Source organism: Salminus brasiliensis, chromosome 6 (assembly GCF_030463535.1).
Source record: "Salminus brasiliensis chromosome 6, fSalBra1.hap2, whole genome shotgun sequence".
Lineage (NCBI taxonomy): Eukaryota > Metazoa > Chordata > Actinopteri > Characiformes > Bryconidae > Salminus > Salminus brasiliensis.
This window is the reverse complement of record NC_132883.1, coordinates 527869-554173: the sequence shown is the minus strand read 5'-3', so window position 1 is coordinate 554173 and position 26305 is coordinate 527869. Positions and strand designations below refer to the sequence as shown.

Here is a 26305-nt window from a genome sequence, read left to right as displayed (position 1 = left end):
AGTGATTAAAAGACTAGCATTCTTCTGAAAATCTCTTTGTTGTTCATTATTTGTTTTAATAACAATGGTAATCAAGTGATTTTGATGTCATTTTTCTTAAAAGACATGATGATAAATATGCAGCAAGCCATATTGTTATAATACAAAAAGAAAATCATTAAAATGATAAAAATCATTAAGACTCGGCTGTTTATGAAGTTCTCCGATGTTTTAGAGTGTCTGAAACTGATATTTTATTATTCAGCTAAGTTTATTATCAATCCATTAAAGTAAATCAAAGAAGATCTTTGTAAACATCTTTGAAAAGATGTTATTAAAAATATTAAAATGGTTGTTTCTTATAATGCCTGTCGAATTTTATTTGACATGAAAATATCAGCTGATGTTACCTGGTGACTTGACTCTGTACAGTCCTGCTATGTCTTCTGTATATAATATGTGGTTTGCTACCTCAGTGTCATCAAATATCATATAAAATATTACATTTCTCTACATTAATAATCCATCAAGATTAATGAGATTGTTTTATTAAGCTGATTGTGTTTAATCACATTAGACGTTGATCTAATATAAAAAACCCTGTGATCTCTGACTGTTTTCAATCTTTATCACCAATGTCTAGTGAGAGAGCAGCAGGGTCTGCATGTTCCCTCCACTGTATAGATCATACACTTTATGGACACTAAAAGTATTGGGACACCTACTCATTCCACTTACAGGAGCTTTTTTTGAAATCCCATTCTAACCGCTACAGTCATTAATCTGAAGCCGGTCCCCCTCTGCAGCTCTACCAGCAGCAGCAGGTCTGGAGCTCTGCAGCTCTACCAGCAGCAGCAGCAGGTCTGGAGCTCTGCAGCTCTACCAGCAGCAGCAGGTCTGGAGCTCTGCAGCTCTACCAGCAGCAGCAGCAGGTCTGGAGCTCTGCAGCTCTACCAGCAGCAGCAGGTCTGGAGCTCTACAGCTCTACCAGCAGCAGCAGCAGGTCTGGAGCTCTACAGCTCTACCAGCAGCAGCAGGTCTGGAGCTCTGCTGCAGTTACTGAGTCAGTTGGAGGCTTTTCTGCACTCTGCTCTGAGCTCAGCACTCGGCCCTGACCCCGCTCTGTAACTTTACGTGGTCTGACAGACACTCGGTGGCTGAGCTGCTCTCTGTGAGCTGTTCCTCCTAAACTCTTCCACTGTTCAATAATAACACCACTCACAGCTGATGGAGGAAGATCTAGGAGGGAGGAGATTTCACCAGCTGACGTTGTTGTTGGTGCAGCGGCGTCTCCTATTACATACAGAATCACGCTGGAGTTCAGTGAGCTCTTCAGAACCTCCCGTTCTTTCACTGATGTGTGGAGGAAAGACAGACTGCAGGACTAGAGGCTGGAGTTTATACACCTGTAGCTGAATGGGACTGAATCAGACACCTGAATGCAGTGATTAAGAGGTGTGTCCCAATACTTTTCAAGTCCACTGGTACGAGTAGCCTGAATGAGTAGCCTCTCACTCTCGTGGGTTCTTGTTACAGTGGAGGTTCTTGAGGGAACCAGAACTTTACTCTGCTGCTAAAGCTCCACCAGTTCTGATTAAGGCTTGGAAGATTTGATGGTTCTTGTGAATATTAAGAATCCTGCCCCAGGAATAGTGTCTGTCTTCCTTTAAGATAAAGATGTGTTGGGCTGGTGAAGACAGCACTATGCTGTATAGTTCAGCTTCTGGGATTAAAGAAATGATGAATGTCTTATTTGCTTTAATAAACAGATCCTGTGTTTATTCTTCTACAAACTGGATCTAATCTAATGTAATCTAATATATAAGATCAGGTAATTATCACGCTCCTCTTAGGTGTGATTAGGTGTGTGTTGTTCCACAACAGTGGAGAACCACCAATCTATGACCAATCTAAGTGTTAAAAATGTGTTCCAGGTTTGGGCACTCTGGCACAGACGTATGTTGAAATGATCAGCAGTGGGATGGTACCATGTCTGGACAGCGCTGTGGATTCTCTGTCTCGGATTCAGAACAGTCGTGCCGTCAAAGAAGCTGAGGAGTTCTACCGCTCTGAAATGACCAAAAAGGTCCAGTTTCCCACAGAGACTCAGCAAGAGCTTTCCGACATCCATGCAGGAGTAGAGAAGGAGGCCATCAGCATCTTCATCAAAGGCTCCTTCAATGACCAGGACCAGAAACACCAAAAAGAGCTTGCGGTACATCAGTATAAGATCCCTTTATCTGAAACAGTGTTCTTACTCTCAGTGTTGTGGAGAGGAAATTAACCCCACCTTCACTTCGTCTCCAGGAGTTCCTTAAGAAGGAGTACGAGATGTTTGTTCAGCAGAATGTGGAGGAGTCTCGTAAAGCATGCAGGGCCATCATCTCTCGAGTGTTTGGCCCTCTGGAGGAGACAGTGAGGATAGGCACTTACCTGCAGCCCGGGGGCTACACCCAGTTCTGCAGTGAGCGGGATGAAGCAGTTAAGCGGTACAGGTTAGAGAAAGGCCATGGACTTATGGTGAGTTGTAATATCTTTATACACCTTTAATAACAGAAATATTATTTTTTTGCTGAATAGCTTAATGATAAGTTTGACTGATATCCATCCGATATTGGATTTTTAAATATAATACACCACTCAATTTGGATAAAAAATAGTATAGAGTGGGTAGATTTGGTATTTTACAGAGAAAAGAAAAGAGTCAATACATAAAGTCCAGAAATAGAAAAATCTCTTTAAAAATCAGGATCACTGAGAAAGCAGTGGAGGCGAGGCAATGAGGAGAACAGAGAGAGCACTTTTTCATTAAGTAAAGCATTATACACACATGGACAAAATTGTTGAAACCCATCTTTTAAAGAAAGAAAACCCCACAATGGTCACAGAAATAACTTGAATCTGACAAAAGTAATAATAAATAAAAATGCTATGAAAATTAACTAATGAAAGTCAGACATTAAGACCCGTGACCTGTGACTGAAACCAAGCTTTCTGACACTGGGCAGCACATTTCTCTCAAGAATCCCTTAATAGTCTTGAGATTTCATTGTACCCTGCGCCAGATGCAGCAAAGCAGCCTTAGAACATAACAGAGCCTCCTCCATGTTTCACAGTAGGGACAGTGTTCTTTTCTTGATATGCTTCATTTTTCTGTCTGTGAACATAGAGCTGATGTGCCTTGGCAAAAAGTTAAATTTTGTCTCATCTGTCCATAGGACATTCTCCCAGAAACTTTGAGGCTTGTCAACATGTAGTTTAGCAAATTCCTGTCTGTCTTTTTATGATTTGTTTTCAACAATGGTGTCCTCCTTGGTCGTCTCCCATGAAGTCCACTTTGGCTCAAACAATGACGGATGGTGCGATCTGACACTGATGTTCCTTGAGCTTGAAGTTCACCTTTAATCTCTTTAGAAGTTTTTCTGGGCTCTTTTGTTACTATTCATATTATCTGTCTCTTTGATTTGTCATCAATTTTCCTCCTGTGGCCACGGCCAGGGAGGTTGGCTACAGTCCCATGGATCTTACATTTCTGAATAATATATATGCAGCTGCAATCACAGGAAATTCGAGCTGCTTGGAGATGATCTTATAACCTTTATCTTTAACATGCTTGTCTATAATTGTCTTTCTAATCTCCTGAGACTCTTTCCTTCTCTTCCTCTGGTCCATGTTGAGTGTGGTACACACCATGTCACCAAACAGCACAGTGACTACCTGTAGCCCTATATATACGCCCACTGACTGATTACAGGATTGTAGACACCTGTGATGCTAATTAATGGACACAGCTTGATTTAACATGTCCCTTTGCTCACATTATTTTCAGGGGTACCATCATTTCTGTCCAGACCTGTTTAATGAGTTTATTTTTTTAATAATTCTGTTGAAGCAATGGTTCAAAATCAATGTCTGACTTTCACTGGTTAATTTTCATAGAATTTTTACTTATTATTACTTTTGTCAGATTCAAGTTATTTCTGTGACCATTGAAAGTTTTTTCATTAACCGAGGGGTGCCAACAGTTTTGTCCACATGTGTATGTGTTCTCCCCTATTCTTTGCATGTCGAGTTGTCGCTGGTGTCGTCGGTTCTCCTTAGCCAAGGTTTCCTTCCTCCATGGCTCCTCTGCAGTGTGTCCCCAGGATGCGATCAGTCGTTATTGCCCCTGCCACCCCTACCAGCTTTGCCAATCTGGGCACTCTTGCACTGTCCATATGGGTTCTCGGCTTAGCGGCTGCTCCTCTCTGGTTTCTCCAGCTCCCTCTCACTACTCCCTTTTCCCCTAGAAGCTGCACCAGCTCACCCTCTACTCTAGATACCCAAATGCAGCCCTGTTCTTCTTCTACATGCTAGGCTCCCAGCATCTCCGACTAGGCCATCACTGGCTTCCAGAAGGTTTTAAAAAAACAGGGCATCTCCTTTTCCACACTGTGCCAACAAGAATACCCTAATTGTCCTATACCTTGCCTCAGCCACAGACATGTGGCACTCACCAGCTTAAGCTGCAATGACAATGATGCGCTACCATGAGTCCTGTGGTGTTATCCATGGACAGCAAGTGGATGGTTTATTTTATGAAGTTAACAACACCATTTAAAGATGAAGTTCTGAAAGGAGGAAGATGAAGTATGCAGATTTAGAAAGGCTTGCGACTCACATGTGATATTAGTGAGTTTTAGGAAGACACTATGTAACTGAACCTGGAAACTATATGTTCTTTCTTCCCCATGCACTCACTCATCCTTCTGTGTTCTCAGAGAGAGGAGGTTTTGATGAGTTATCTGTCTGAGAAGAATGACGTGGGACAGAGCATTCTAGCAGCTGACCGCTCCCTTAGTGATGCTGAGCGGAAGATGGAGGGTAAGTGGGGAGGAGGAATGGAGGACTTACAGGGAATACTTGATGGTGTTGTCCTGGTAGAACATCCCTGTGTCTGTTTATCTCTCTGTAGAGGAGAAACGTCAGAATGAGGCATTGGAGCAGAAGAACAGATATCTAGAACAACAGCAGAAAATCCAGGACCAACTGATTGCTGATCTGAAGAATTCCCATGAGGAACACGTGAAGCAGCTGACGGAGAAGATGGAGGCAGAGAGAGAGCGCTCTATGGAAGAGGTCACACGAACACTGCAAGCTCAAATGAAGGTAATAATGGGAACGAGTTAGGGATAATTAAATTAAATAAAATCATAAAAATCAGTATTTATATATAGTAATATGCATAATAATCTATGATATATATATATATATATATATATATATATAGATTAATTAAAAGTTATAAAACAGCAGCAGAATGCGAATGGTGAACTGGGTGAGGCATGAAGGAAGAGCATCATGTGGTAGAAATGTAGTTCTTCAGTGTTTTACTTATGCACTCTGAATTCCTCAATTGTTACATCTGCATATCTTTAAAAAGTGCAGTGGTCTGGTTTCAGTTAGCTCTGGCCTTGTGCTATGAGGCTCCTGGTAGTCAAGGGCCCCTGGGTACTGGCCCCATTAGCATAGTCAGTAATCTATCCCTGTTAGCCGGAGAGAGTTTGATTGATTAATTCCTGTGATTGAAGATTTCCCACACACTTGAGGCCTGGAGGGCCGACAATGGAACAAAAAACTGAAATAAAAGAGTGTGATGTCAAATTTTTCAATTGTTCACTCATCAAATTCATAAAGCATATTTACTGTAACGGACAGCACAACAGATATGCTCATTCAAACATAATAATATAATAATACAATATAATAGATAATTCTGCTGTTTCTGTGAAATCTGCTTCTAAACCACACCGTCCTGCAAAAACAAGCCATGTGGATGAGCCTGACGGTACACATCCCAATAAGAGACTTACATGTATTCAGTGCTCTGAACTGCTTAACTGAGACTGAGAGTGTTCTAGATAAGATCACTAATACACAGTTCAGTATCCAGCACTTCACACCAGCAGCTTCCAGCGACAATCAGATTATGGGTTCTGCTGTTCTATCAGGATTAGTAAACGCTAACACAGCATCTTATTAGTAGATTCAGCATCTCTACTGTCTGATATTGAACTGAAGTGCTGCCATAGGCTCAGGTTGTGTGACTGTTTCACCTTCAGGAGATGAAGCGGAGCATGGAAGAGGGATTTATGGAGACAAGTGAGGCGATGCGGAGGGAGATCAGAAAACTAAACGCAGAGGCTGAAAGACCGAGGACGTCTTTTTTGGGGTCCCTTTTTAAAGCTTTTATAAACCCAATTGATTTGTTTCTAAATCCAGTTCTTAAACTGTTTTCGAACCCATGTGGTCAGTAGTCCAAGTGTATGCTTTAGTAAGCAAACAATGACCTTTTTTAAGTGGCCACTGTAAGGCTAAGAGGATTGAAATAAATTCTTGTACATGCATGTTTGTTGTGCTTTATTTATTTATTATTGTGTTTTTTTATTTAAAGTGTTGTAAGTGTCATTTTTTATGTTTTATAAAATTACATGTAATGGGAGATTTTCACTTTAAAATGCATTTGGGATACCTACAGCAATACACTAGTCAGCAAGTGAACAGTCAGTTCTTGAAGGTGATGAAGGTGATGAAGATGCTGAAGCAGGAAAAATGGACAAGTGTAAGAATCTGAGACACTTTGAGAAGAACCAAATTGTTGATGTTCTAGACAATGACTGGGACAGAACATCTCCAGAACATCAGGCAGGTCTTGTGAGGTGTTCCCAAGACTCACTAATGCTTATGAAGGTCCCACCTCACAACTGACAGGATTTAAAGAATGTGCTGCTAACGTCTGAAGGTGTTTCAGATACCACAGGGCTCCTTTAGGGGTCTTGTGGAGGAGACGAAGGTCAGATCTTAATGTTATGAATATATATATATTCATGGGTTATTTAGGTTTAACATGGTCATTAAACAGGTAGCATTGGTAGGAGGGTGTGCCGCTGGTCTGACGTGGTGTCAGGGGACCTCAGCGGTCAGTCTGAGCATCTCAGTGTACTACAATTCCCTGTGTCCTCGAATCCCTGGACCTACAACCTTTATCTAAGAAACATTAATTACCAAAAGCTAAACTAAACAGATGAGTTTCAGCCTAGATTTAAAGACTGAGACTGTGTCTGAGTCCCGAACATTATCTGGAAGGTTATTCCAGAGTTGGGGGCTTTATAAGAAAAGGCTCCTCCCCCTGCTGAGGGTTTCTGAATTTTGGGAACGCGTAAGAGTCCAGCACCCTGAGATCTAAGTAGTCTTGATGGTTCGTAGTATACTATAAGATCCTGCAGGTACTCAGGAGCGAGGCCATGTAGAGCTTTATATGTTAATAGAAGAATTTTATAATCAGTGCTGAACTGAACTGGGAGCAGTGCAGTGCTGATAGAACTGGACTGATATGGTCAGATGTTCTAGTTTTAGTAAGGACCCTGGCTGCAGTGTTCTGAAGCAGCTGAAGTTTATTGAGGTTCCTGCTGGAACAACCTGACAGTAGTGCATTACAGTAATCTAGCCTTGAGGTAATAAAAGCATGTACTAGCTTTTCTGTGTCCTGTAGAGAGGAGGAGTCTCTTAGTTTGGAGATGTTCCTAAGCTGCATGAAGGCTGTTCTACTAATATTAGCTATATGCTGCTCAAATGATAAATCTGAGTCGAATATGACGCCAAACTTTTTAGCTGCTGGACCAGGAATAACTGAGTAACTGGGGAAGGTGCATTAGCGCACTCTATTGGCCAGCCGCACCAACAGCAACAGAGCTGAGATTCTTTGAGTAATGCCATAACAGAACTAATTAGGCTTTCATTAAGAATCAGTTTTGCAAATAGCAAACCCAAAAAAGACACCTGAAGAAACTTTTAAAGGTTTAAAGTCAAGTCGAGTCGAGTCAAATTTATTTGTAGAGCTTTTTACAGCTGTTGTCGTCACAAAGCAGCTTTACATAATTAGTAATTAGTGAAATACAGAAAAAAATACATAACATAAGAAGACAAAAAATAAATAAGTCTAAGACCCCCAGTGAGAAGCCAATGGCCACAGTGGCAAGAAAAAAAAACAAGAAGAAACCTTGGGAGGAACCAAGAATCACAAGAGGGACCTGCCCCGTCCTCCTCTAATCAGAACTATTGATAAATTATTGAAGTTGATGTAAAGGTTAATTATCAATTTACAGTTTCTTCACACTCACATCTCTGTTACAAATTAAATCATCATGAAAATACTTCTTTTCTGGTGTCGCTGAAAGAACCCTTTTAGCTCCGTTATTTTAAAAGTGTAGGTCCCGATATAGCAAGTTATATAACTTACACCTTTAATTATTAATACTGTATTAATAAACCTTAACATTAATACTGTACTTTATCATAAGCTTGATCACACACAATAATTTAACAATCAGTTTCAGTTTTAACAGACAGCAAGAAATCACTATGTACGTAAAATACAAATGAATTCAAAGGATGAATTAAAGTCTTCTAGACTTTTTTGTTCTTATCTAAACTGAATGATCTCCAGTAGTAGCCCGACACATTCACAGATAGACACAGAGAGAGAGAGAGAGAGAGAGAGAGAGAGAGAGAGAGAGACAGAGGGTCATGCTTTAGTTTAAACATCTAGAGAAGACATACACATAGCTATTCAAAGACCAACACACACACACACACACACACACACACACACACACACACACATTTATACATATGCACACATCAACCCCTGCACTGAAGCTACAGACAGATTCATAATGATTTAAAAATGGTCAGCAATGGTCAAGGCCATCACAGCGTATAGACACACCAGAGAACCACACCATTACCACACATGAGCGAGTGACGTGGTAACAGACAGACAGTTCATTGATTAATTAATCAATTAATTAAGCAATCTTCATTTATATAGCACTTTTCCAGAGCATCTCACAAAGTTTACAGGCAAAATAAAAATAAATGCATAAAATAATCTAAAACAAAATCAAGTCAAGTCAGATTTATTTGTAGAGCTTTTTACAGCTGTTATCGTCACAAAGCAGCTTTACATAATTAGTCATTAATAAAAGACAGAGACAAAAAAAAGAAATAACGTAAGACATGAAGGATCAAAGACCCCCAGTGAGCCTCAACGGCGACAGTGCAGGAGAACCTCCCTCAGAGCTGGAGGAAGAAACCTTGGGCGGAACCAAGACTCACAAGGGGGACCCGACCCGACCTCCTCTGGTCAGAACTATTTAAACATTAATGATAAAAGTTACCAAACCATCTAAACTGTTGAACTGCTCTGATCAGAATCATTATATAATAATCATGGTGTAGAATAACGTAATATAGTCATGGCAGTGATGGTCAGAGGAATGAGAGGAATGCTGGGTAATAGTGGTGATATTAGTAGTGCAGATAGTTAAGAGTCCATTTAGGTTTAACATGGTCATTAAACAGGTAGCAGTGGTAGGAGGGTGAGCTGCTGGTCTGCTATGAGTGGTGGTGGGTGGTCAGACTGGTAGGTGGCAGCTGGTCTGACGCAGGTAGAGGGGACCTCAGCGGGCAGTCTTCCAGCAGGTCGGGCTGGGTGACCATTTACTGGGAGAAGGTAAAAAGAGAGAGAGTTAATCAAGGTATGAAAGTCGTCATCATCACAGTCCAGACTCTACTGAAAGCAAGAGAATACACACCTGAACTGGTGCTGAAGGTCTGATGTCAGTAGTGAGATCTTTCCACAGTCTGAGAGCATAAGCTGCAAAAGCCCGGCCAGCCTTTAACTCCAGTTTAGCTCGATCAATAATCAATAACTCTTGACTGGAGGACCACAGATGTCTTACAGTCTGGGGGATCAACACTAAAAATGTAAAATCAATTAGAAATTAAAAAATTCAAAATATATTTTTTAATATAATAAATCCACCACTGGCCTGGTAAGATCCTGAGATTCTGAGCATTGATTGACTTTATTGATTTTGAGCATAGTGATTCCCTACATAGGGCACTACTGTTTGATTTGAGACGCGCCCCACGCGCTCTCGTTGCGTCATATTCTCGCGATAGCAGCAGTAGAGGTCGCTGTAGTGAAGCATGGAGCTGCTGAAGTCGTCGATGTTACTGTGTGCCGGCTTACTGCTCCTACACTCCGCAGCAGCAGGTAAACACACATACACACACACCTGAGCGCCTCTCCGGCCGTGTGTTCAGCAGGGTCAGGTCTCAGCGCTGTGTTCGTGCTGGGCGCCAGGCTGGAGGGCAGAGCTGTCATTCAGCAGCACATGGCTCACAGTCCCTGCACTGCTGCGTGGCCGGTGGTAGGACTGATGGGCTACTGATGCCAACCTGTGGGTTTCTGACCATCTATCTTTATGTTCTCCCACACTGAGACCCTGGCTGCTCCCTCACCTTGACCAGCTGGCTGAAGGTGGTGCTCCAGCTGGCTGAAGGTGGTGCTCCAGCTGGCTGAAGGTGGTGCTCCAGCCTGCTGAAGGTGGTGCTCCAGCCTGCTGAAGGTGGTGCTCCAGGTGACTCGTAGGTGTGCAGTGTGTTGATGTTTATGCTCAGAGGCTGCAGCAGGGTGTTCATGAGGGTGCCTGTGTTTCACACACTGCTCTTCAGATCTGCATTAATAAAAATATAAATAAATATACAAATAAATAAACCCCTCCCAAACAGCAGCGCCTTTACAGGAGGGGGGGAAAGCTCCTGAACTGTCAATGGAAGTTAATGTGAAAGAATTGAGGAGCGTTTCTATTGGTCCACTCATCATGAAATTCTGATACTGTATAAAGAACAGCTGCAGAGTCTCATTATGGAGAAAAGGTGAAAATGCCTAATTTGGCAATGTGTCAGACAGTGCTGATATATTTTAGTGTTATATTCTATGTTATACAGTGTTTATTTGTTTGTTTATTTGTAGTAATTAGGAGGATATTGGCCAGAGGTTATCCAGGTCAGTGAATTGATCGGCTGTAATAGCTCTGGCAGTTTGACTATATTTATAATTATTGTGATGATAATGCTGGTTTATATATATATATATATATATATATATATATATATATATATCCCTGTCTGTCTCTTGTCCAGAAAAATACACTTTATGGGACACCTACTCATTCAAAAAAGATTTTCTTTTGCTTTTGCTGGAGTAACTGTCTCTACTGTCCAGGAAACGGGACTTGGGCAGGATTACTGAGGTCAGGGTGTTTGATGATGATCACCGCAAACCCACCTCATCACCCCCAACTCCCCATCCCAAAAGTACTGGATGGAGCTCCTCCACCATCATTCCAGAGAACACAGTTCCTCCACTGCTCCACAGCTCCTCAGTGCTGGGGGGCTTTATACCCCTCTAGTCCACGCCTGGCATTATTAGGCAGCATGGAGCCAATAGGGTCATGATGATGATCTGCTCCAGAGAGTCCTATTCTTTTGGCAGTACTTCTTCTCTACAGGGGCTAGACAAGCTGTGTGTGCATTTGCACATCTTTGTCAGCAAAAAGTAGCTGAATGTGTTCATTAGAAGAGGTAATAAAATGAAATCAGATCAGAAACACTGTAATAAAGGTATTATTATTATTATTATGAGCAGCTAATCCAGCACCAGAGCCGCAGTAACCAGCTTATCCTGGGGCCTCGTGGAGGAGAAGTGGGAGTGTGTGTGAACTGAGGGGTAAAGAGAGGTTGGAGAATGGTTGTGTAAAAATGCATTGTGTGTGAGTGTGTGTGTGTGAGAGAGAGTGTGTTAGGGCTGTGTATTGTGAAGAACCTGGTAATACGATACATATCACACTACAGGGGTTATGATTCCATATGCTGTGATATTGAATTCACTTCAGCTCTATTGTGGTTCTACTGATGCAGGGCTGTACAGCAGTTAGGCTGAGTCTCTCCGGTGCAGTAATAGATGAGGACGTGGGACAGTAGTGCAGGACAGTAGACAGAACACGAGACAAGGTGCATTTCCTAAAGTAAGTGCGGTATGGCTGCACAGCTGAAGTCATTCTCATTGTTTACTCTGGTTTCCCAGGTGGTTGCAATGGTATAGGTGTTGGTTGCTAAGCCATTGCTAGGTGGTTGCTAAGGTGTTGCTATGGTAAAGGTGTTGGTTGCTATGGCAAAGGTGTTGGTTGCTATGGCAAAGGTGTTGGTTGCTATGGTAAAGGTGTTGGTTGCTGTGGTACAGGTGTTGGTTGCTAAAAGGTGTTGCTATGCTATAGGTGTCAGTTGCTAAAAGGTGTTTTGCTTTGGTAAACATATTGGTTGCTATGGTATAGGTGTTGGTTGCTAAGAGATAAGATAAGATAAGATAAGATAAGATAGTCCTTTATTAGTCCCGCAGTGGGGAAATTCACAGTGTGACAGCAGAAAGGGATAGCAGGACACTCAGTTACAAAAATTTAGATAAATAAATAATTTACACTATATACACAATATAGATAAGAATTAAAAAAGCAATAAACAATATTATTTACAGCAAAAGACTCTTAATTGCACATGGGGGTGGGATATTGCACATAGTATAGTATTGCACTAAAAGGTGTTGCTCTGGTAAACATGTTGATTTCTATGGTATAGGTGTTGGTTGCTAAAAGGTGTTGCTATGGTGAATGTGTTGGTTGTTGAAAGATGGTGCTACGGTAAACGTGTTGGTTGCTATGGTATAGGTGTTGGTTGCTAAAAGATGCTGCTTTGGTAAACGTATTGGTTGCTAAATGTAGGGTACCTAAACGGTTGGTCCAAACGCTCACCCAATACATTTGGCTAAGAGAGCTCTTTCCTTAAACTTTTGGCTAAAATGTGGATGCAAAACCTTTTGCCAATAAGCAGGTCGGTCCGATCGCATTATGCTTGGCTAATAGAACTATGTCCACATACTTGTGGCCAAAATGTTGTGTGACAAAACTTTAGTAGAATAGGACGGGACGGGACGGGACAGGACGGGACAGGACACACACAGTGACAGTGAGCACACGTGCCAAGAGCGGTGGGCAGCTATTGCTTCTCCTTTAGCCTGCACTGGTTCTGCTGTCGTATGTGTCGACTGTAATAGATGATCATTATGAAGACAGTGAGGGGAGAAGGGGAGAAGGGGGGGGGGGGGGGGGGAGTTGGGCAGAGAATGTGGTGGTCATTTTATAAAAACTGTACAGTGTATCAGTTCATAAAGCTTAAAGCTACTCTGTTAGTTCTATGATTTTTTTTTGTTTGTTTATGGACAAATTTCAATGCATTCCTATGGGGAAACTATAATGAGTAGAAAAGAGAGTGGATACAGAGGTGTGTCTAAAGGCAGAGGTGGGATTTAAGGAGGTGGGAAGCACAGAACCTGCAGTGTATAGGCCTCGCAACCTTGTATCCCAACACAGCCTTATTCTTACTCTGATGAAGCATGGACGGTGTTCAGGTTGCCGGGGCAGTGGTGGATCAGCGGTTAGAGCCCCGGGATATTGATATTGACAGGGTTGTAACCCTGAGAGAGCCACTCCGGCTACTGATGGCAAGCAGAATGACCCGGGACCACTTGGAGCCCCCTGTCTGATAATCTTTACATCTAAACATTTACATTTATATTTTTTTAAAGTGTGTGTATGTATGTGTGTGTATGTGTGTGTGTGTGTGTGTAGCGAGAGCGGTGTCCTGCAGTGGTTCAGAGTTCAGCTGCTCTGACGGACAGTGTGTACCCAACTCTGGGAAGTGTGACCACTCTCCGGACTGCAGGGACGGCAGCGATGAGGAGAATTGTGGTAACTGATACTACTTTGTTTGTTTATTTATACTGCATAAGTATGATAATAAGAGACAGAGGGCACTACACAGTTACTCTACGAAGTGTTACTGTCTGTACACAAAGCATCTCTTTTGATCTACAGTCATTTTTCACACACACTGCTTTTAGCATTTGATTAAAACTTCTCCAAATTTCTCAAAAAAAAAAAAAAAAACAAAAAGAATAATGCTGATAAATGACACTTTTACTGTTCCTAACCGGACGGTTGCCTCCTGATGGTTGAAGAATTCAATATTGCTCTCCCACTATTATGTAGTGGTGGGCAGCGATCTTCTGAATGTTGACACACTTGTCGCCATGGAGCCATATTAAGCAGAAAAGCCTTTGATTGGCTGTGCTCCACACCTCCCACTTCTCACATGAAAGAACTTTTCCACAGAGGGTTTTCCGGTGTGTGGAACCTGCCAGTTCTAAGCAGGTGTATCCCAATCTAACTCAATTAAAGAGCTGAAACTGTACTATAGTGAAAGTATGGTACTGTATCCCAATCTAACTCAATTAAAGAGCTGAAACTGTACTATAGTGAAAGTATGGTACTGTATCTCAATCTAACTCAATTAAAGAGCTGAAACTGTACTATAGTGAAAGTATGGTACTGTATCCCAATCTAACTCAATTAAAGAGCTGAAACTGTACTATAGTGAAAGTATGGTACTGTATCCCAATCTAACTCAATTAAAGAGCTGAAACTGTACTATAGTGAAAGTATGGTACTGTATCCCAATCTAACTCAATTAAAGAGCTGAAACTGTACTATAGTGAAAGTATGGTACTGTATCCCAATCTAACTCAATTAAAGAGCTGAAACTGTACTATAGTGAAAGTATGGTACTGTATCCCGATCTAACTCAATTAAAGAGCTGAAACTGTACTATAATGAAAGTATGGTACCGTATCCCGATCTAACTCAATTAAAGAACTGAAACTGTACTATAGTGAAAGTATGGTACTGTATCCCAATCTAACTCAATTAAAGAGCTGAAACTGTACTATAGTGAAAGTATGGTACTGTATCCCAATCTAACTCAATTAAAGAGCTGAAACTGTACTATAGTGAAAGTATGGTACTGTATCCCAATCTAACTCAATTAAAGAGCTGAAACTGTACTATAGTGAAAGGATAGTGTTTTGAGTGTGTTTGTAGGTCTGTTGTTGTTCTCTAACTCTCTGTCTCACTCTTGCTGTCTCTCTCTCTGTAGATGAGAATGAGTGTGAGGTGAATAACGGAGGCTGTTCCCACGTGTGTTTGGACCTGCAGCTGGGTTTCGTGTGTGATTGCCCCTCCGGCATGCGGCTGGTGCAGGACACACACTGTGAAGGTGGGAGGGGATTTGGAGTTTCTGTATTTACTCTGATAATCCAGGACTGAAAGTCCAACCGACCTCAGTGCTTTGCTGCATTTAAAGCCAAGGTCATTAAAATGGGCATTAATGAGGCTAAACCAACACAATGGCCAGCGTTTGTTTGAGATGAGCTCATTCAGGGTGGGGGTGGGTGGGAAATTAAAATCTGATTTCTCTACAGTGGCGGTCAGACCATAGTTATAACATGTTATTGTGATGTTAATGATAAGGTCGTTTGTAGATAATAAACTCTTAACAGAGGATCAGTAACATCAACAGTAGATCAGTGCAGCAGCAGCAGTGAAGCTTCTGGATCCACTGAGGTAAAGATCCTGAAGATCTTCTGCTGATGATTTACTGACATTCAGTAGATTTACTTTTCATCTGTTACATCAAGTAGACTTAATATCCTCACCCAGCCTAACTCACACCATAACCCTAACCCTGATCCTAATCCTAACCTTAACCCAAAACCTAACCCACACTCTAACCCTAACCCTGATCCTAATCCTAACCTCAACCCAAAACCTAACCCAGCCTAACCCTGATCCTGATCTTAACCTCAACCCACAACCTAACCCTGATCCTAATCCTAATCCTAACCTCAACCCACAACCAAACCCTGATCCTGATCCTAATCTTAACCCCAACCCACACCCTAACTCTGGCCCTGATCCTAACCTCAACCCACAACCTAACCCTGATCCTAATCCTAACCTCAACCTCAACCCACAACCTAACCCTGATCCTAATCCTAACCTCAACCTCAACCCACAACCTAGCCCTGATCCTAATCTTAACCCCAACCCACACCCTAACTCTGACCCTGATCCTAACCTTAACCTCATTTTGTGGTTTAGAACCCATTTGTGTCTGGAGAACCATTGACCCATTTAACCATAAAGCATTCATTTATGGAACCCTTACCATCCTCCTTTAAGAGTGTACAAAAAGGGTAATACTGAAAAAAGTAATACTGAATAGGGTTCTTTGTCTTACAAAATGGGCAACAGTGGAACCCTTTTTTCTGTGATGTGGAACCTGTGTTTTTTTTTTTCTTCAGAGTGAGAAAACCCTTGATCGTAATCAATGCAGAAACAGTGATGTTGATTCTGATGCTGATCATAAAGCAGGGTTAGCAAAATCACCCAGTAGTTCTATAAAATTCTAGAACAAGGTAAGGGTTCTTTAGTAAAGGACATAGAGATTACACATGAGAGAACTATGGCAACTCAAAGAACCCTTGATTTAAAGTGGTTGTTCTCTTTGATGAACCCTTTATGACTTTGATGGGAAACTATCCATAATCCAGCTAAGAGTTGATTACACTAGATGACGCTCTATCCCCAGCTGAAAGACACAAGGAGGTCTAAGAACAGTAACACAGCCGGGGGAGGGCACAGCAAGCAAACAGACAGACAGAACACCCAATAGGTGGCGCTCTACAATAACAGTGAACAGTGGTTCTTTGAATTGTCATGTTTCTGTAAGGAAACCATGCTTTTAATAAGCAATGTGGATCCTAAACAGCACTGAGTGGTTCTGTGACTTACAATTGAAACAGTGGAACCCTTTTTCTGTGATCTAGAACCTTTTTCAAAAAAGAGTTTCTTTTATGTGAAGCATTCAGATTTTATTTAGGGATTCAAATGGTTCTTTGGGTTGTCATAGTTCTGTGTAGACCCATTACCTTTAAACAGTTAAAGCACCATGTGGGCTGTATAGAACCATTTCATTTAATAAAGAAGTGTTTTTTAAGAATGTGAATAAAAAGAGTTTCAGAACCGGCTTCATTTGGGCGTTCTGTTGGTTCTTTGAGTTGTTGTGGTTCTATGCAGAGCTGTTACAGGTTGAAGAACCTCAGCATGATGTAAAGGTTCAAAGAAAGCTCTGTTGACTTGTTTCCCCAGAGGTGGACCCCTGTCTGGATGCAGATGTGTGTGACCAGCTGTGTGTCCAGTCCAACAGCTCTTTTACATGCGAGTGTGTTGATGGTTACCTGAGGAGTCCAGAGAGTGGGCGGTGCCTGGCTACAGGTGAGGGTTGTTTTCACGAGTGTGTGTATATTTATATATAAATCACTATATTTCTATATTTGATGGCTTTGTTTTATTTACGCTAATTTTTCTTTGTATACACGGTGTGTCTGTTCTTCATGAATAGGTGGCGCTGCTGCAGGGGTGGTGTTCTCCAGCAGTTCTGGGATCAGCTGGATGAACACTAATGGCTCAGATCAGAAGACGATCTCTGAGAGCACAGGATCTCCTGGACCTTTAGCCGCGCTTATGGCGAACAGCACCCTCTACTGGAGCAACCCTGAACATGCAGGAGTGTACAGGTACTGCAGATATCGCACAGTGCTGGACACCACACCAGTTCACATCCCACCACTTCACATCCTCTGCAGAGACACTCTTCTGTTTATATACTGATTTTATTTAAACCATAAAATAGTAAAAGTTATGTTGAGTTACGTTATTGAGGCTCTGTATGATTAGGTATTTTTGACCTGCACATTGTCACGATCACTCAAAACCTTGTATCTCCAAAACAGGAACTTGACAAACTGAGAAAAAATGTCTTATCTTTTAATGGAAATGAATATAATTCATTATTCATTTCATTTCAATTTTTTTTTTTCAATTTTCTCCCCAGTTTTAGCTGAGCCAATTAACCCCCCCTTCTGACACAATTAATTTCTGTTATGGAGAAATGATGAAGTAAAAATGATACAAGGTTTCTGTGTGACAACAATGATGTTTATTGTCCAATAGGAGGAGAGCAGAGGAACATGGTGTGAATTTTGTGTGATGATATTTATAAGATAAGAATATTTACAAGAAACAATAATATATAAATAATAATAAATAAAAAATATTCAATAATAATTTATAATATATAAATAAGAAACTCCAAAAACCAAATAGAATCATGTGAAAATGTAAGTAAACTCACAGCGGTTCTGGCTGATCTTCACTGTGTGCTTCAGGTTGTTTTTGGCTGAGGAAGATCAGATCCCCAAGCTGCTGTTTGAAGAAACCCGTGGAATTGTGGGACTGGCTGTGGACTGGGTTCACCAGGTCCTGTACTGGACCAGCAACATTACTCAAGCCTTGCACGCCTCCCCTCTGAACGGATCAGAACATACACCGCTCGTCACTGGCCTGACCCAGCCCACCGCTGTTGCTGTCCACCCTCTACTGAGGTCAGTCACTGTTTCAGAACATGCTATTAATCAACAGATTTAAACTTCGGGTTTTAAGGTTCGGAAATAGTAGTCTGTTTGTCTGTTGGCGTGTTTGGTGTCTGAAGTTTCCTTCCTGAGTCTGATGAAGTCAGAAGTCTGTTACAGAGAACTAAACACCTAGAAGAGTGTGAGATGAGTTAAGGGGAATTCTGGCGATAGTTCTAAATTCTCTGCATCAGTCGGGGGTCGGTGTGAATCTGAGCTTCACTGTAGAGAAATCTGACCCACTCTGATCTCTGTACAGTGGAGGAGAACGGAACCAGGCATCGGTCGCCATGACCACAACACAGATGCAGCCCATAATTTATCTCCTATCCAAAAGAGTTTTATATGGAATGATGATGATGATGATGATGAAGGCAAAATAGTAAAAAGAGAATCTGAACTAATCCAGTTCTCTTTAGGGACTACTTTCTGTAGCTGCACTACACCCTGCAGCATGTATCCCTCCACCATTTTAATGATCTGGTTCTAAAAGCAGGTTCTAGAGCCGAACTCTTCTCAGAACTCTGGTAGAACCGTGTCTCAGGCATCAGGCAGCGTCTTCATCACCATTAGGTGAAGAACTTTCTGTGAGGAGCTTTTATTAGAGCTTCAGACGTCTGCTTCCCTTCACCTCCACTGTAGAACTCCAGCTCTGACTGGGGGAGCTTATCTAGAACCTCCACTGTAGAACTCCAGCTCTGACTGGAGGAGATTATCTAGAACTTCCACTGTAGAACTCCAGCTCTGACTGGAGGAGCTTATCTAGAACTTCCACTGTAGAACTCCAGCTCTGACTGGAGGAGCTTATCTAGAACTTCCACTGTAGAACAGCTCTGACTGAATCAGAATCAGAATCGGACTTTATTGGCCAAGTATGCTACACATACAAGGAATTTGTTTTTGGTTACAGTAGCTCACAGTGCACGATTACTGACATTACAGAAGTAACAAACACACCCAACCTTCACACCAAACACACACACACACACACACACACACACAGTGACATACACGCATATACACACCTGTAAACTTAACATGTGCAGAGTTGTATATTTCACTGGTCACTGGTTGAGACGGTAGTACAGGTTGTTCTGAGACACTATCAGATAAATAAAGTGCAGTACAGAGAAAGGAGAGTGAGAGAACATCTGGATGGGATGTATGTATGTAGTAGACTTTATTCAGAATGTAGTGTTGTAATGTTCAGCTGTTCATGAGTGTGATGGCGTGTGGGAAGAAGCTTCTCTGTAGTCTGGAGGTCTTGATCCTCAACTGGCTGAAACACCGACCTGAGGGAAGATACTGGAACAGGTGATGTCAAGGGTGTGACGGATCACGGACGATGTTCTCTGCACGCTTCCTGGTTCTGGCCGTGTGCAGGTCCGGTAGGGAGGGTAACTTCACAACGATGGTTCTCTCTGCAGACCTGATGAGGTGCTGCAGTCGGTGGGTGTCGTGTTTGGTGGCTGAGCTGCCCCACACTGTGATGGATGCGGTGAGGACAGATTCTATGGTGGCGGTGTAGAACTGCACCATCAGCTACTTGGGCAGGTTGAACTTCCTCAGCTGACGCAGGAAGTACAGCCTCTGCTGAGCTCTCTTGATGATGGTGCTGATGTTGCAGTCCCATTTCAAGTCCTTGGAGATTGTTGTGCCCAGGAACTTGTAGGAGTCCACAGCCGTTACAGTACTGTTGAGGATGGTGAGTGCTGGAAGGGTTGGAGGTCTTCTCCTGAAGTCCACTCTCATCTCAACTGTCTTGGCTGTGTTCAGCTCCAGGTTGTTCTGATTGCTCCAGAGGACAACCTGCTCCACAACCCGCCTGTAGGCAGACTCGTCACTGTCCCGGATGAGACCAATGACTGTCAAATCATCTGCGAACTTCAGGATTTTGACTGAGGGGTCCGTGGAGGTACACTCATTTGTGTAGAGTGAGAAGAGCAGCGGGGAGATGATTGTGTTGAAGGCGGAGCTGAAGTCCAAGAACAGAACTCTGCATATGTACTTGGACGGTCGAGGTGCTGGAGGATGTGGTGAAGTCCCATGTTCACAGCATCGTCCACAGACCTGTTGGCCCGATACGCGAACTGCAGAGGGTCTAGTTGGGAGTTGGTGATCTCCTTCAGGTGGGTGAGAACCAGCCTCTCGAAGGATTTCATGACCACAGAGGTCAGTGCGACAGGTCTGTAGTCATTCAGTCCTGAGATGGTTGGCTTTTTGGGGATGGGAATTATTGTGGAGCGCTTGAAACACGCCGGTACGACACACTGCTCCAGTGATTTATTGAAGATCTTGGTGAAGACAGGAGCAAGCTGGTCTGCACAATTCCTCAGGCAGGAGGGTGACACTCCGTCTGGGCCGGGTGCCTTCCTCACTCTTTGTTTTTTGAAGAGTCGGTGCACATCTGCTTCACAGATCTTCAGGGGGGCTGTATGGATGGCTGGGAGTCAGAAGGGTGTGAAGTGGTGTTGTGTTGTTGAGTGGAGCTGGGCAGTTGATGACCCCCCATTGTCTGGTGGAGTGGTCGTTTGTAACCCGAGAGGTTGTGTAGACACTTCCAGACGACTGAAGGCTCGTTAGTGGACATCAGTCTGCTCAGCTTGGTGGGGTAGCTCTTCTTTGCAGCTCTCCCTGGTGGGGCAGGTGACATGCTGTCTGTATTTGGGCAGCTCACTGGTAAGTTTCGCTCTGTTGAAGTCCCCAAGAATGATGAAAACAGACTCTGTGTGTTTGTGCTCCGCGCTGGTGATCTGGTCTGTGAGGGCGCGCACGCGCTTGGTGGGATATAAACTCCGACGAGCATCTCGGAGGAGAATTCCCACGGGCAGTAAAAGGGTTTACAGAGTATAACCACAGACTCCAGATCAGGACTGCATGTTTTCATGAACACAGTGACGTCTGTACACCAGCCGCGGTTGAGGTCTCCGCGGCGGACTTCGGGGAAGCTTAGAGGAGGAATCTGCTCCGCTCTGTGGAGATGAAAGCCGGCGAGCTGGAGCGCGCTGTCCGGGACGGCCTCGGTGAGCCAGGTCTCAGTGAAGCACAGCGCCGCAGAGAGAGAAAAGTCCTTGTTGGTCCGGTTCAGAAGTGAAAGTGCAAAGTCCATTTTGTTGCCTAGTGAGCGGAGGTTGGCCAGGTGTATGCTGGGAAGCGCTGTGCGCAGTTTGACGAGCGCTCCGCTGCGTTTCCCACGTCTGCGCATCCGCCTGCGTCTGTGGCTGAGGAGCGCAGCTACTCCGCTCACTACAGCGTCCAGAAAACAGTCTGATAATGAGAAATCGGGAGTAATTCCATTTGGCATGGAGTGCCTGATGCAGAGAAGATCCTCAGCGCTGTATGTGACCGTGTTAGGTTCACACGTGACAACAAACAAAAACAAACAAAGCACGACGGAGCTTCTGACCAGAGTCGCCATCTGCGGCACCATCTTGGATCTGGGGGAGCTTATCTAGAACCTCCACTCCTCCTGTTACTGTAGCGCTGGTAGAGAAGCTTAACCTGCTGTGTTTCTCCCTCAGGCTACTTTTCTGGGCGGACAGTGGGGTTCCCCCCAGGATTGAGCGGTCCAGTCTGGATGGAACGGACAGAAAAGCCCTGATTACCTCAATTATACACAACCCGGTCTCCATCTGTGTAGGTTAGAACCTCAGTTCTGTTCGCTGTATGTAGAGGTGCTGTACAGAACCAGACTGGGTTTCATAAGTCTTTGATCTCCAAGGCTTATGACCAGAGAACTGTGTTCGTACAGTCTTGTGCAAAAGTTTGGCCACCCCTGGTAAACTGACATAAGTTGTGCATGTTCTAAATGTGTAAACAAATAAACAAATCCTCTATGGGGAACTTTTTTCTATACATTTTAGACACAATTTCAATTATACAGAGTGTGATCAGAGTTGCATAAACCTTTGCGTAAGACTGTATATACTGATTTATATATTTCATTCATATATATCATTATTATTAATAATATTATTATATTTTGGGGGCATAAAAATATAATTAAATATAATATAATTATAAAATAAAAATATTTTTACATATAAAATATTTGAATAATAATAATTATTATTATTATATAAAGTGCTAAAACTATCGTATAGTTTAGTTGTATAGTATAATTTGTATGGTTGTGATGTAAAGATTTATAAAAATATTTTTATATTTTATATATTTTATAAAATCTTTTATTTTTTATTTAAAGCTCTGATGAAAATTGCAACAATTCCAAACAATTACTAGTGATTAATTCGTCCACGAAGAGAGATAGTCTGTCCAATGTGTGCGTGAGGGTGGGGGTGTATTGTCAAGGTGGGTGTTGTAGGCCTTCCTTCAGAAGTGTGTGTGTGTGTGTGTGTGTGTGTGTGTGTGTGTGTGTGTGTGTGTGTGTGTGTGTGTTTGTGTGTGTGTTATCTGTGTGGCCTGTGAGTCAAGTCAAGTCAAATTTATTTGTAAAGCTTTTTACAACTGTTGTCGTCACAAAGCAGCTTTACATAAATAGTAAAAGACAGAGACAAAAAAAAGAAATAACGTAAGACATGAAGGATCAAAGACCCCCAGTGAGCCTCAACGGCGACAGTGCAGGAGAACCTCCCTCAGAGCTGGAGGAAGAAACCTTGGGAGGAACCAAGACTCACAAGGGGGACCCGACCCGTCCTCCTCTGATCAGAACTATTTAAACATTAATGATAAAAATGACCAAAGCAGAAACAACAGATAGTTAAATACAACAGATAGTTGTATGTGCATGAGGCCTTGGAGGAAAGGAACAGGGTGTGATGGATCTGTCTTCAGCTCTACGAATGCAGGCGTAAACACGATAAAGGGGATGGAGTAAGGTACCAGCTTGTTCCTCTGGACCTGCTGGAAGACAAAACAGCTTCAGCACATTGCATGCATTTCAAATCCACTACTACATTAACAGCAGTTACATGAAAGTTTCAATGGTTCTAAATATGATTGGTAAACGATTAAAATATATGATTAGCAAATGATTCTATAATATTGAGAATAAGTAATGACCTGGGGTGAATGTAGACCATGCATTTCTCTTACACAGTAAAGAAATCCCCTGCAGTTAATATCTGCGTCCAAACTTTTGACATGTCCTGTATTTGCCGGTCAGGATGATTGATGACCTGGTGTATTGATGATCGGACTGATGCATTGTTTCTTCACTCCTGTAATCAGATATTCCTCGTGGGCTGCTGTACTGGGCAGACTCGGGACTCCACGCCATCTCGCGGGTCAGATACGACGGCCAGCAGCGAAAGACGGTGGTGGAGTCGAACGGTTATCTGGACGAGCCGTTCGGACTGTCCATATTCGAGGTACGCACTCCCACCACTGCAGTGCAGTGGCTTCTAGCCAGCTTATATGGTATCCCAGGTGGTTGCCATGGTTTTGCTAACATATACCAAGTGGTTGCAGTGGTGTTGCCAGGCAGTTAATATGGAATCCCAGGTCACCACATAAGTGACTGTTTCTTGTTACGCTTCGGTGTACTCTGTTTTTCGTTCACTATATGGACAAAAGAATTGGGACACTTGCGCATTCATTGCTTCTTCTGAAATCAAGGAGATTAAAAAGAGTTGATCCTGCTTCTGTTGGAGTAACTGTCTCTACTGTCCAGAGAAGAAGACTTTCTACTAGATATTAGAGATGGAGCATTGCTGTGAGGATTTGATTGCATTTAGTAAGGTCAGGATGTTGAATGATGATCACTACCCGATCTCATCATCCCCAACTCCCCAACTACTGACGCAGGTTAAACTAATACCCCACCAGTGAGCAATGGAGCTACGAGGCTCATGTAGCTAGCAGGTGATGGAAGCTTATATCCCATCAAAGCAACAAAGGTTCAGCCAACATACACTATGTGTCCGAATGCATTCAGCTACTTTAAGCTGCACACAGCTTGTCTAGTCCCTGTAGAAGAGAGATTTGGACAGTGTATTCATAACATAAGATGAGTGTCTTTATCAGCACATCATTCATTCTTAAATGGTTTGCTTAATCCAGTGTACATTACCTGTGTGTGTGTGTGTGTGTGTGTGTGTGTGTGTAGGATCGTGTGTACTGGAGTGACCGGTTGACGGGCTCTATCTGCAGTGCAGATAAACACAATGGGAAGTCTCTGAAAGTGACTCAGAACGCTAGAACACGTTCCCCTGCAGGACTGTTCATCTACCACCCACTCCTCCAGGACACAGGTGGCCACCTAACCACTTAATTAACACATAAACACTTACACTCACACACACACACACACACACACACTCACTCACACACACTTAAACTGTCACCAATTTCATTTCTGTAAATCTTAAAAATCTACAGAAGCTACAGTTTGAGTTTATACAGCTGTGGCTGAATGGGACTGAATCACCTGAATTTAGTGATTAAGAGGCATGTCCAAATACTTTTGTCCATGTAGTGTGTGAATGTGTGTATTTATTAATGTGTGTTGGCTTGTTGGTTTGCTGTCAGGTGCAGTGCTGTCTCCAGATAAGGTTCAGGATGCTGATTCTGCCTTTCCGTGGATCCTATCTCTGATTGGTTGGTTTACTGTTTTCGTCATGTTGCAGATTAGACTTTTAGATATGAAACCGACTCAAGACTAAGACTAGATCTAAGATTTTTATTTTATGTTTAATCCATTTTGTGTATGTATGTATGTGTGTGTGTGTGTGTGTGTGTGTGTGTGTGTGTGGTGGTTCTGCAGTGTTCCTCTGCGTTGTGTTGGCGGTTCTCCTATCGTGCTGGTGGAGAACACAAACCTCCTCTTCTTACTCTCTTACTGACTTCGGAGACGCCACACTGAAGGAGTCACAGGACCCCCTCGTACCGTCTACATGCTCTGACGCACACCCAGACAAAGTACGGTTTACACACACACACACACACACACACACACTGTTACTCTGATCACTCTTTTTGTTGAAGTGGATCAACAATACAGCCCCCAAACATGGTGGAGGTAGTTTCACACACCGTTACTAAACTTAGACCCCCATAGTAAACAGTGCTGTGTTTGACCAAGGTAGGTCAGGAGTGTACTGTAGATGTGATGGTGGGTCAGTCAGGAGTGTACTGTAGATGTGATGGTGGGTCAGGAGCGTACTGTAGATGTGATGGTGGGTGGGTCAGGAGCATACTGTAGATGTGATGGTGGGTCAGTTAGGAGTGTACTGTAGATGTGATGGTCAGTCAGGAGTGTACTGTAGATGTGATGGTGGATCAGTCAGGAGTGTACTGTAGATGTGATGGTGGGTGGGTCAGGAGCATACTGTAGATGTGATGGTGGGTCAGTCAGGAGTGTACTGTAGATGTGATGGTCGGTCAGTCAGGAGTGTACTGTAGATGTGATGGTCGGTCAGTCAGGAATGTACTGTAGATGTGATGGTGGGTCAGTCAGGAGTGTACTGTAGATGTGATGGTGGGTCGGTCAGGAGTGTACTGTAGATGTAGATGATATTCTCTAATTATGTTCTGTTCTGCAGGATGGTGTCCACACAGATCTGGCAGTCTGACGCAGGAAACTTCCACTTTAGAAGTGTGTGTGTGTGTGTGTTTGTGTGTGTGTGTGTAATGATAAAAAGGTCATGTTTTTTCCACACAACCATCACAAACGACTCCTCCCACTTCCTTATGGTGCTCTGATCTACACACTGAAGTGGGTGGTGCCCTAAAACTACCTGCCTTGCTTTAGCTCCACCATCTCCTGTACTACATGATTCATCGTGAACCCATATCTGAGTCGACTCATCTGCAAAAGTGAACAATGCATCTGATTTAGACGTCACATGGGAAATTTATGTTATTGTACCCATAATACACTCTTTTTTTCAACTAAATGAATTGGAATCTGACTCACATTTGCAAATGAATCTTGTGAAAAAAAGCAAAGAAAAAAGAAACTAAATCTGTCTGGATGAATCAGAATCTTTTTTCATTTATTCTCTGAATGAATCAAATAATTTTCTCTCTTCTGTTTTTGATATTTTTATTCTGAGT

The 26305-nt window shown here is 42.7% G+C and overlaps 2 protein-coding genes across 2 annotated transcripts; both read left to right on the top strand.

Annotated features, from left to right (window-relative positions):
• Positions 1-1923: 1923 nt before the first annotated feature.
• Positions 1924-6309, top strand: LOC140557112 (guanylate-binding protein 2-like). Its single transcript, XM_072681262.1, has 5 exons — positions 1924-2194; positions 2287-2499; positions 4740-4842; positions 4934-5127; positions 6081-6309. Exons 1-5 carry the CDS (start codon positions 1946-1948, stop codon positions 6273-6275), a joined length of 954 nt encoding a protein of 317 aa, XP_072537363.1. The 5' UTR covers positions 1924-1945; the 3' UTR covers positions 6276-6309.
• A 3685-nt stretch (positions 6310-9994) lies between these two features.
• Positions 9995-26298, top strand: LOC140557107 (low-density lipoprotein receptor-related protein 8). The gene is made up of 12 exons (XM_072681257.1): positions 9995-10078; positions 13551-13670; positions 14914-15033; positions 16968-17093; positions 17221-17395; positions 18047-18262; positions 21811-21929; positions 23480-23619; positions 24357-24501; positions 24779-24847; positions 25014-25168; positions 25792-26298. The coding sequence occupies exons 1-12, from the start codon at positions 10012-10014 to the stop codon at positions 25819-25821; spliced, it is 1482 nt and encodes a 493-aa protein (XP_072537358.1). The 5' UTR covers positions 9995-10011; the 3' UTR covers positions 25822-26298.
• Positions 26299-26305: the final 7 nt, after the last annotated feature.

Excerpts from the sequence above, each read along its gene's own strand:
- LOC140557112 (XM_072681262.1), top strand. The coding sequence starts at position 1,946 with ATGATCAGCAGTGGGATGGTACCATGTCTGGACAGCGCTGTGGATTCT. Across the intron at positions 2,500-4,739 it reads AGAAAGGCCATGGACTTATG|AGAGAGGAGGTTTTGATGAG; the intron begins GTGAGTTGTAAT and ends CTGTGTTCTCAG. Across the intron at positions 5,128-6,080 it reads CACTGCAAGCTCAAATGAAG|GAGATGAAGCGGAGCATGGA; the intron begins GTAATAATGGGA and ends TTTCACCTTCAG.
- LOC140557107 (XM_072681257.1), top strand. The coding sequence starts at position 10,012 with ATGGAGCTGCTGAAGTCGTCGATGTTACTGTGTGCCGGCTTACTGCTC. Across the intron at positions 13,671-14,913 it reads CAGCGATGAGGAGAATTGTG|ATGAGAATGAGTGTGAGGTG; the intron begins GTAACTGATACT and ends CTCTCTCTGTAG. Across the intron at positions 24,848-25,013 it reads GTGGATCCTATCTCTGATTG|TGTTCCTCTGCGTTGTGTTG; the intron begins GTTGGTTTACTG and ends GTGGTTCTGCAG.